Source organism: Suricata suricatta, chromosome 4, assembly GCF_006229205.1.
Source record: "Suricata suricatta isolate VVHF042 chromosome 4, meerkat_22Aug2017_6uvM2_HiC, whole genome shotgun sequence".
Taxonomy (NCBI): domain Eukaryota; kingdom Metazoa; phylum Chordata; class Mammalia; order Carnivora; family Herpestidae; genus Suricata; species Suricata suricatta.
The window spans coordinates 117204507-117214935 of NC_043703.1; the positions used below are offsets into that span (position 1 = coordinate 117204507).

General features: G+C 52.0%; 2 protein-coding genes across 3 annotated transcripts; both read right to left on the bottom strand.

The window, feature by feature from the left end:
• Positions 1-9: 9 nt before the first annotated feature.
• On the bottom strand, positions 10-6892 carry DQX1 (DEAQ-box RNA dependent ATPase 1). The gene is made up of 12 exons (XM_029936268.1): positions 6802-6892; positions 6157-6412; positions 5729-5922; positions 4978-5362; positions 4191-4424; positions 4004-4103; positions 3743-3901; positions 3448-3639; positions 1552-1671; positions 1191-1381; positions 690-880; positions 10-472 (listed from the first exon to the last, which is right to left on the bottom strand). Exons 2-12 carry the CDS (start codon positions 6391-6393, stop codon positions 316-318), a joined length of 2160 nt encoding a protein of 719 aa, XP_029792128.1. The 5' UTR covers positions 6394-6412; positions 6802-6892; the 3' UTR covers positions 10-315.
• Positions 6893-7325: 433 nt separating this feature from the next.
• AUP1 (AUP1 lipid droplet regulating VLDL assembly factor) lies at positions 7326-10368 on the bottom strand. 2 transcript variants are annotated; one of them, XM_029937663.1, is made up of 12 exons: positions 10194-10352; positions 9976-10113; positions 9744-9894; positions 9361-9545; positions 9062-9134; positions 8894-8967; positions 8599-8665; positions 8396-8498; positions 8147-8266; positions 7917-8032; positions 7613-7731; positions 7326-7503 (listed from the first exon to the last, which is right to left on the bottom strand). In XM_029937663.1, the coding sequence occupies exons 1-12, from the start codon at positions 10241-10243 to the stop codon at positions 7467-7469; spliced, it is 1233 nt and encodes a 410-aa protein (XP_029793523.1). In that variant the 5' UTR covers positions 10244-10352; the 3' UTR covers positions 7326-7466. The 2 variants fall into 2 exon arrangements, with proteins under 2 accessions (XP_029793523.1, XP_029793524.1); XM_029937664.1 differs by lacking the exon at positions 7326-7503 and having other exon boundaries at positions 7701-7793; positions 10194-10368.
• Positions 10369-10429: the final 61 nt, after the last annotated feature.

Sequence of the window (10429 nt, forward strand, 5' to 3'; positions counted from 1 at the left end):
AATTTGACATATAGAGAAATAACTTTTATCAGACAAAACAAAGCACAAAAGGCGGGTTTGGCATAAGTTGGGGGCTTGGTGGTGACATGTCAGTCACTCTCCAATAAATAGAAGAAGGCTAAGGAAAGGGTCCAACCTTATGTATACTGTGGCTTACCCAATTCCCTCCACTCTTGGTCCACCACTTCTTGAGTCTCAGGTCCCAGGATTTACATTTGACCCTAACCTTTGGTCTTCTAAATCTGGCTGCCTTGGTGCTAGCCTGAGGGAGGGTCTAATGCCTTGAGATGAGTTCAGTTCTGTTCCTTAGGCAGATCACTGCAGGACACAGGCATCTCCAAACTCTTGGGTGGAGGGGGATTCACTCTCTATTGAAGAATCTGCCATTTCTTCTCTCAGCTGGTTCAAGAGGTCTCTGCTCTCACTGGGAGGCAAGTTACTAAGGAAGTATGGAGGGGCCAACTCCACCAGCCTGACAGAGAGAGTCACAATTAGAAGATGATTTCTGTATTCTTTCTTGTAATGCAGATTCTTAAACTTCTCATTCTGTCCACAAACCCCACCTCTTCAAATCGTATGTCACTACAGACCACTAAGATATCCTCTTTTCCTTATGGCTAAATCCCCAGCCATGATTTTGGCCCCAAGAAGAGGAATGGGCAATGTAGGAGGGGTGTCAGGGAACTCACATTTGTGGTTGAATCTCAGAAACAATGGAAAGGCAGTTGTCTTTGGAAATGGAGAAATTGTGGTAAAGCACCCATGGTGGAGGTCTAGCTGGAGCCCGGCGGCTTCGGTAACAGCAGTATGGGGAGAGCTGGGCCACATGCTTATGTGTTAGGAGCAGGTAATTTCCAGTCCCATCTGTGTCTCGGGCCACCTCATTGAAAAGCAAAGATAGTTAGGGAATAAGTGGGGGAGGGGAAGACAGTAGAAAAAAGAAAAGGGGGCCAAGAAAGAATTAGGAAGGGTGGTGAGAGTATTAAAAGTATCGTCTCTAAGTGTTACAGTCCCTGTCATATGGCATTTCCCATAGACCCCTGCACTCTAATACCTCAAAATGTTTCTTCTGGTTCTAAAAATTCCTTTGAATGGCCATCTGGACCCCAGTTTCAGAAGTGGCATATAAATTTTTGATCCCTCTGCTTTCTGCTCCTTTTACAACCTTCACCCCAATTCTTTCCCCTAACCTTAAGGAAGTATCCTGACACCAGTGCTTTCTGAAGGTCTCTGCGATTCTGCTCAGAGCCAAAGGCTGGCTGGGACAAGGGAAGTTCAATTCGTTGCATGAGTTCTAGGAGTTCACCTCGAAGTTTTCGGGCTTGGCACAATGCTGCCCAGTTTAGCCCCCGAGCCTGGCACCAAGCCTTGTCCGCTCCACCTAAGAGAGGAAAGGGAACAGCTGCAACTACAAAGAGACCCCTAAGAAAACCCTACGTTTGGTCAAAGGGCCTCCTCCTCCTGGTCATACAGATCTACCAGCTGGTTGCATACTATCTCCCCTTTGAAAAATAGGGGATTTTATAAGAAGATGCCGAGTGGGTTACTCACTCTGTATAAAGGCTTCATACACTTGGATCAAAGAACTGTGGTCCCCATCTGTGTGTTCCAGGGCTCGGCGCAAGGCAGCTTCTTCCGCACAGTGTGGAGGATGGGTGAACCCAGGGGCAGCTGGAGGCAGAAACAAGGAAGGGGGTTGAGAAAGGACAGCAGTACAGAAGGAAGGGTGAAAAGGTATAACGTGTCACTTTGGGAAATATATTCAAAAGATATTGATAACTTCTAGGTGCTGTACACTTTATTAGACACTGAACATAAGTAATGAAAGACAGTCTCTGCCTTCAGGTAGTTTAGAGTCTAGTAGGAGAGATAAGCAAACTTGATCAGCACAACAGGTGTGTGGGCCAATGTTTTAAGTTTCATTAAGAATTAGCTCAGTGGCAAAGGGGCAGAGCGTCTGAACTGCGGGCATGGCAAGGCACAGCTGTTAGTAGCGTGGCCTGGTTGGAGAACTGTAAGCACCTAGTAAGGGTAGAGAGAATGGCATGTGTAGCCCAGTGGCAGAAGATAAAGCTGGAGAGGCAGGTATGTGCCACGTCATGAGAGGCTGGATGTGCTGTGCTGATGAATTTATATTCTATCTAGAAGGCAAAGAGCAGCTGTTGGAGAAGAGTTTTGAAGTAAGAGAGTCCATGTGTTTAAAGCTTACCTGGCGAGTTAGGAGGCTAGAGGAATCCAAGCTAAGTGGGGATGAGGATCTAATACTGGCACCAATAGTGAGTTTGGATACAAATGAATTAAAAAAACATTTAGGAGATAAAAATGAAAGAACCTGGAGAAAGATTAATCTAGAATGATGGTAGTGGAGCTTTGCAGAGGTGATGGCATGATTTTGTGGTGGTGGTGATGAAATCGTTTAAGCAAGTGCTTGAGTTCAGGTGTGGGCTGGGATACCGTGGACAATTCTGGTAGAAATGTCCATCAGAAGTTGGATATATAAATCTGAGATTCAGAAGAATGGGATTGGGAGGGAGATATGAGGTTTGGAAGGTTTTTTTTTAATTTCTTATGCTTTTTATTTATTTTTGAAAGACAGAGAGAGACAGCGTGAGTGGGGAAGGGTCTGAGAGAGAGGGAGACACAGAATCTGAAGCAGGCTCCAGGCTCTGAGCTAGCTATCAGCACAGAGCCCGACGCGGGGCTCGAACCCACGAACCATGAGATCATGACCTGAGCCAAAGCCGGACGCTCAACCGACTGAGCCACCCAGGCGCCCCTAGGTTTGGAAGTTTTAAGTGTAAAGATGGTAGAAAGACCATAGGTATGCATGAACTTGCTCAGAGAGTTCAAGGGATGAGAAGGCAAAAGGGGAAAGGATGGAACTCTGAGGTCTAATTTACGGTGGATAAGACGAGGACAAGGAGCCAGGGAAGAGAGGAAGGGAATGACCAGAGAGGTAGGATGAACAGCCGGAGGAGAGCAATCAGTCACAGAGGCGCAGGAAGGGGGCAGTTTCAAGGCTGAGAAGTGTTGGAATAAGGCTCAGAAGTGTTGGGTAGATTCAGCCCAGAGGGTGGGGTGGGATGACACTGCTGAGCTGAGACTTGTCAGGGTTGCCGTGGGCCTAAGGCTGGGAAGCTGTGGTCGGGAACACACTAGGCAGACTGGGTCAGAGGTTATTCTGTAGAGCTGCTGGGGAGTAGAGGGTGGAGGCAGAGGGGTGTGGAGTGTTAGTAAGAATAGGAGAGATTTAAGCATGTTGGGGGAAGGAACCAGCATTGGGAAAAGGTTCACAAGACAGGAGAGGGATAAGTGGTTAAGGCTGTCTTTTTGGGCACTGTAAGGGAAGCATAGGAGATGGGGCTGGTCTTTGGAGCACCAGAACACGAGAAATGGCTGGGAAGGATTGAAGTGGCCACAAGAGCCAGAGAGACAAATGGTTTATACCAGTGAGCATGGCAGCGAGGGTGAGCATCTCATCCACACAGTCAAACTCGCAGGAGGCCAGCAGGGCTTTGGCCAGCTCAGGGGGCAGGGGGAACTCTGATAGGATGATTCCCAGGTCTGACAGGTTCCCTTCATCATCCAGAGCTGCCAGATAGTCTAAGTCTTCTAGGGCCTGCATCAGTGCTTCTGGAGCTGGTGAGGAAACAGGGCTTTAAAGGACAGGAAGTCTCAGAGCCTGGAGAGCCTGGAGAGCCTGGAGGTCAGGCAGCAGGACTTGGGCAGGGGGGCTGCTCACCAGGCCGGTCCAGGAAGTGACATTCCCCTGGCTCTGCAATCTGTCTCCTCTTTAATAGTAACACCAGGGGGCTCAGATTCTCCTCACACACCCTGGGTGGGGGCAGTGGAGGCGCCTCTAGTTCTAGGAAGGACTTAGGATACAGGCAGAGGCAGGATCCTGAGGGGAGAAAAGACTCAGGAAAGAAGGCCACCATAGGTTTCTCAGGGTTAGCGTGTGGCGGCTTTACATGCTTGATCTCAGAAGGGCAGAGGCTCTTACCTGGAGGGACCCCTCTTGCCCGAAGTCTTCTCGCCTCTGCCTGACACTTGCTGATTGGTCTCAACACTTGGGATTCTGCTCGGATCTGAGGATTGTACACCTGTCACCGCCCCCAACCAAGGCCAACACAGATCAGCGCGGGCACTTCTATCTTTAGTCCCCTCATCCCCTCATCTCTCTCACTCACACTTCGAAGCTCCAGTCCTGAGTCAATGACATGTCGGATGGAAGGGAGGGAGAAGGAGAAGTCAGCCAGCCAGTGAGTGACCACAACCTTTCTGGCACCCAAGTCTGTGTCCTCATATGCAGCCTGGATGGCTGGACCATGTCCTGGGTGAAGGGGCAGGACTCGTGGTGGAGGACCTCTGAGAGCCAAGGGCTCAATCTCCCTGGACAAGGATTCACAGCACAGCAAAATTTCCTGAAGAGAGGGGTGGGGCATTAAGGCAGTTCTCACCTTTTTGGGTGACAAACCCATTTGAAAAACTGATGAAAGCTGTGGTCTTTCATTCTGAAAAAAGGTACCTACTCATAAAGTTGGAGGTGTTATAATTTCAGGCATTCACTGAACCACAGTCTCTGCATTAATATGGATTAAAAAAGTGGTGGTAGGGGCGCCTGGGTGGCTCAGTCGGTTAAACCTCTGACTTCGGCTCAGGTCAGATCTCACATTCGTGGGTTCGAGCCCCGCGTCGGGCTCTGCGCTGACAGCCAGCTCAGAGCCTGGAGCCTGCTTCAGATTGTGTCTCCCTCTCTCTCTGCCCCCCACCCCCCATGCTCTGTCTCTATCAAAAATAAATAAAACATTAAAAAAAGTGGTGGTAGACCTCTTTACCCCAAAGTCCTTGAGTTTTTCCTTAGGACCCCAACATAGTAAATATTCCAACTCCAATGTTCCTAACAAGTATTGCTCCAACTCCCCCAGGAAAGGAAGGCGGCATACGTGAGAATCTCCGTCTGCAGCCCATTTTTACCTCCTCACTGGGCAGGTATACTAGCACATCTCCTGGAGTCTCCTTCGTACACAATTCAAGCACAGCTTGGCAGGCAGCTTCCACTCGATCAGTAGGGACAGCGTCCTTGTATACAGGAGTGGGACACGCACCAGGCCCTCTGGGTACACGCACAATAGGAGGATTGCCCCAGAAGGCTTGGAGCTTAGGTTCAAGGGCAGGGTCAGTAACCACAACCACTCTCGAGTCCCCTGGAAGGTTTCCCAGCCTGGCATTTCGAAGTAGCCCCTGGAGCAAATCCGAGGCCACTGACCGCTCCTGCACCTCATCCAGCACCAGCACGCCCCAGGCTCCTGTGCCTCGGGTTGAGGCCACCTCCTGTAGAAGCAGCCTGTCCCAGCAAAACCTGTTGACATTGGCAGTGGGCGGAGTCAGTATGGACACTGACCAGCTCCAGGAGTTCAGGGGAGTGACTTCCTGGGGGTGGGGGCTAGGTTTTGATTATAAGGTCAGAAAAAGACTCTGTGAACCTATATTGAGACCGACAACCCCACTGATAACATTTTGTTCATAAGCTGTACTCCAGCTGGGAGAGTGAGGCTGAATGTCTGAGGGCCCTGACTGGGGTTCAGGGCTTCATTCAGCATTGTGTCACGCATGATTTAAAAGGTGACCTGGGCTGAGGGAGTGTATGGTGATATGTCAGAGGGCTGGGCTTGTTTCTACTGGGTGAGGGGAATTAGATTTGGGTCAGGCCTGCAAGAGGCTTCACCTGAGCAGGGTGTCCGGCCCAGTGCAGTCCTCCTGGGGAATGCTGTATCCAACCTCATGACCCAGGGTTAGGTCCATCTCATCGGCAACCCGCAGGGCCAGGCTCTGGGCGGCCAGAGGGTAGGGCTGAGTGACAGTTACTTGGCCTTCCTGGAACCCCCTGGCCAATGCAAACTCTGCACACCACTGAGGGATCTGGGGTGGGACAGGGAAGGACAACCAGTCAGTGAGATGCAGGACTTCAGTCAGAAGTGCTGGGGCGCTGGCCACTTTAATTTGGGAAGTCCTCTGGTCTTCCACCAGCCACCCTGGGGCCAGCCTCCCTTTGACCACCTCCCCAATAACCCCATGCAGCCCAATCCCCACTTTGCCTGTGGAAGGACCAGTTCTCTTGCCCTCCCTTTTTTTACTCCCAGAATCTCCCCCAACCTGGGTGCTCTTGCCAGAGCCAGGCTCTCCAGACATCAGCACCACTCCAGAGGGGCTACTCTCCAATTGCTCCATGAAGATAAAGCGAGAAGCCCAGATGGGTAAGGCCCGGCGCTGCTCAAGCAGCTCGTAGTAGCGGGAAGAGAATGGGAGCCCATCAAAGGGGTTCACAGCCAATTCAGACTCCCCGGGACTTGGGCCAGACTCTTCTGCCAGCCCCAGAAGCCGAGAGGCCATGGTGGCTGACTGGCAGTACCTACAGAAGGCAGGGCAATGATTAAGGCCTCGTATTAAATGACTGACACCATCTTTCCACCCACACTTGATGCCTAACTTGTACCCTCAGGTAATACTGCACTTGGCAGAGGGTGGGGGGGTGGGGGTGGGGGTTTCCATCCTTCCCAGCATTTCTTTCCTGCTGCAAATCAGTGGCGACCAGAGTCTGAAAGTGGGATATTATCACAAGAGGACTATTAACCTGTAGTCAGGTAGTAAAAATCCTGTGACTAACACAGGGGGCCTCCAGGGCAGCAGGAATTACGGGTATCCTGTGGGAACGTTCTGAGAGGAAAGCAATAATAAGAGGAGGAAGGGGGCAAGAATTGGGGGGCGGGGGACAGGGCCACAAGGATCCTGGATTCAAACCTGCTTGCAGCTCTGAGACGTGTCAGGATGGCAGCCAGTTCTGGACCCACCCAGCCAGTCACCACCAACCCAGACCCAGTGAAGTACAAAGGTAAATTCCGGCTCCACCCTGGGGCTTGGCTTAAACAGGAATCCTAGACTGGTTTTGGGGTGGGGCCATTTGCTCCACCTTACTTAACCCGTCAGAAGCCTATAAGGAAAACAAGTTCCAGGCATCACACTGAGCATGTGTCCTCTACAATTTATCGTGTACTTGTTAGTGAAAGGCATCTTGGGACTTGTAGTTTTGCAAGCTGCTTCTTCATAAAGCTGGGCTGAACGCCAAAGCTAGGGTCCAGTGGCTGCTGGTCTTTATTCAGTTATACTTCCTTAATATCACTCATCTCTTGACACGAAGAGGTGATTTCAACCTTTCAACCACCTCCCACAAACCAACAAGGAGGCTCTCACCCATGTTTTTCCCAAACCAAGGGAAAAGGAACCTCCTCGGTAGGTTTTTGAGACCCAGAGAAGCAACAGATACCTTGAGTGAAAACCCTGAATTTAATGCGATTTTGTGGGGAGCCCCATCCCTCCCTTTTCACCACCCACCCGTCCAGCCTGTTGTAAGTTGGGTGAGGGCTGCCCCCAGTCTCCGTCCTGCGGCTCTGGGTGCCATCGTGTGCTCAGTCAGCCTCCTGGGCCCGTCTCTCTGTGAATCTCCTGCGAGACATAGGAAGAAGACATTGTGTGGACTTTGTCATACTGGCCCTATAATTAGCTTTCTTCTCCAATCTGACCCTTCCTGCCCACTGCCCTCTAAGTCCCTCACCTTCTCGCGTATTCATACAGTGCCTGCTTGCGCTCCTGTAGGCTCTCCTGCCGGGCCCAGGAGGACTTGGCAAATGTGAGGGCTGTGGGCTGAGGGGTCACCGGGCCAGAGCTGGGGAACTGAGGTGATCACAATGTCAGAGGGCTTGCGAAGTCATCATCATTAAACACGCATCGAATGCCTACTTTGCAAGAGAGGTACTGTGCTAGGGTCTCAGAATCAAGAAAGAGACATCAAGGAAAGGGAGTATGTAGACTGCCCCTACCCACCCAAGTCCTGGACCTAACCATTTCCTGGGTCTCACCTTGGGAGCGGAGGCTGTGGAAAGGGACTGGGTCCCTTCGGTGATATCTTCAGGCATGAATGCTACAGCTCCCTCAAGCAGATTTGTGATGGTCAAGTCTACACAGCCAGTTCTGGCTGGGGAGAAGGGAAGAGAAAAGGGAGTCTGTTTCCCTGTTCACCTTCTCCCCTCACCACCCACTATTTCTCTCTGTGCCTGTCTCCTGTGTGAGGCTACCCTTTTTCCCATACCCAGGTCTCTCTGGATGACGCCCAGTGGCACATGGGGTAAAACCTCCTTGACTCTCTGAGCCAGAGTTGCCAGCTGCACATCAGGAGAAGGGCCAGGGGAGGGAGGGAAAGAAGACTGGGCTGCAAAAAAATCCAAAACACGGTGAGTGAAGAACTTGGAGGAAGGAGAGGCTGACTAGCACAGGAATAGGAAGGAAATCACAACAGGCTGTAAAACCCCAAAAAACTTTGTGTACAGAGGTCACATACCTGAGTGAGGGCGCAATCTGGGGTGTCTTTGTCGTTTCATGTGCTCTGCTTTGTCTGCTGGAGTGAGTCGTGTCCCTGTCTGGCCCAATTCTTTGGCCAACAGCTAGGAAGAATTGGAAGGTTGGAAGTGTTAAGGTCTCAAGACTTCTTTCTTCCACTCTTAAGAAAAAACCCACCTCCACCCTGCCTGTGCACCCTACCACCTGTTGTACACGAAGGGCAAACTCCTCATTCCCCTCCCCTAGCTGGCGATGAACAGGACGGAGCCATCTGCAAAAAATAAAAAATAAAAAAAATCCAGGATCATGTTGAGTGCACCTGGGTACAGTCTGTCATCCTCTCCCCAGTTGTGATTAGGGTAGGGAGACAGTAAACACTTTGTATTGCCCCTGTGATAGACTCTTGATCTAAAAGATCTGCAAGCGGACAAGGAAGAGACAAACTTTTCAAGGAAGAGGTGAGCTTCTCCCAGCCACCAAAAAAGAAGACAGTTAATACCTTACTTGATACACGGTGAAAGGGACGAAAAGTGACCACAGCAGTTCTGAGACCCAGGAGGCATCGGACACGGTCTGAAGGGAGGGCATGAAGTAGGTCTAAGCCTCGGCCAGGAATGGTACATTTACCCTCCAAGCCCCAGACATTCCCTGTCCAACAGACACTCACCACAGAGACTAGGGGTCTCTGGACTCTCAGGGTAAGAGGCTGTACCACATCCTGAATAGAAAATGGCCAGGAACTAGAAGAGGGAAGAGAGAGTAGGTTGGGATTCTAGCCAGCCTTACTTAGAACAGAAAACTGTCAAACCGTACAAGTAAATAAATGAGGAACAAAGAAATATAAGGGGAAAGAACTAAAAGTGAACAGAAAGGAAATCAACCAGGATGGAGGGAGGGCTGAATACTGTGAAAACTCAAAAACCTGACCACCTACCCAGCTGGAGACCCATACCTGTGCTCACCCACCTGAAGCGCAGCAGCCCCTCCCGGCCATTGGTGGCCTCTTCCTCAGGGAAAAGCAGCAGCGGGGTCGAGGGAAGCCTCGTGGAAGCACAGAATCTCTTGAGTGACTCCACCAACTCCTCCCGCCCATCCATCTCCATGAAGCCCCGAGACCAGCATACAAAGCTTGGGGGACTATTGAGTAGAGGCTGGAAATGGAAAGAAGAAAAAGGAAGAAAGGAATATTGGGAAGTGAGAAAAACTGACATATGGGGTAGAGAAGCAGGATTAGGGGTAAGGCTCAGTATTTCGTGGTCCGCAAGGGAAACCCGAGAGGGCAAAGGGGAGCCTTGAGCTGGGCCCCAGGGAACTGCCCCACGGAACTCTCGGCTTCACCCCCCACTCACGGTGCTACAGCTGGTGAGCAGGTTGACTATGTTGTGGTCGAAAGGTGTCACATGGTTGGAAATGAGGACCCTGACGCGATGATCCCGAAGTCCGGAGTCCTCCTGCCGGGCCACGAGCCCCAGCACAGCACACATGGTCCGCACCACGAACCTGGCAAATAGCAGGCAGTGGTGACTTCACGGCCTCGGACCGGGCCCAGCCCTGACCCTCCCGGAATCCCTGGGTTGTTACCTGCGAAGCACGCTGTCTGGCAGAGCGCAGCTGACCAGGAAGACGTGGATGCCAAGAAAGAGCCGCAGGACGAGGAGGCAGAACCCGACGGGAGCGTAGAGCAGCAGCGCGAGGAGCAGGAAGCCGTCACCCGGGAGCCTGGGGGCGAGAGGCGGGGTGATCGGGCGCCGAAGGCCGGGTGGATGCGGGAGCCGACCTCTTCCCGCCAGGGCTCTTACCGGTGCGAGTCAAAGAGCCGCTCCGGCCCCAGCGCCGGGGAAGGCTCCATCGCGGCTACTTTAGGGCTGTTCAGCCGCCGCCGCCATCTTCGCGCCCCGCCGCAGGGACTCCTGGGAAGGCGGAGTCTTCGGGCATCCGCCCAGGGTGCCGGCACCCGAAATCTTCAGGCGCCCCGGAAGGGCTAGCGGTCCCAGCATGCCTCGCGGGCCCTTGGGCCACCTCATAACTCGCGTCC

Bases quoted from the DNA above. Each gene is read 5' to 3' on its own strand.
- AUP1 (XM_029937663.1), bottom strand. From the start codon at position 10,243: ATGGAGCCTTCCCCGGCGCTGGGGCCGGAGCGGCTCTTTGACTCGCAC. The intron at 10,114-10,193 runs GTAAGAGCCCTG...TCTCGCCCCCAG, and splicing joins CGGCTCTTTGACTCGCACCG to GCTCCCGGGTGACGGCTTCC. The intron at 9,546-9,743 runs GTGAGTGGGGGG...TTCCATTTCCAG, and splicing joins TGCTCACCAGCTGTAGCACC to CCTCTACTCAATAGTCCCCC.
- DQX1 (XM_029936268.1), bottom strand. From the start codon at position 6,393: ATGGCCTCTCGGCTTCTGGGGCTGGCAGAAGAGTCTGGCCCAAGTCCC. The intron at 5,363-5,728 runs GTGAAGCCTCTT...CAATGTCAACAG, and splicing joins GGGCCGGACACCCTGCTCAG to GTTTTGCTGGGACAGGCTGC. The intron at 1,672-3,447 runs GTATAAACCATT...TTCTGCCTCCAG, and splicing joins CCTCGCTGCCATGCTCACTG to CTGCCCCTGGGTTCACCCAT.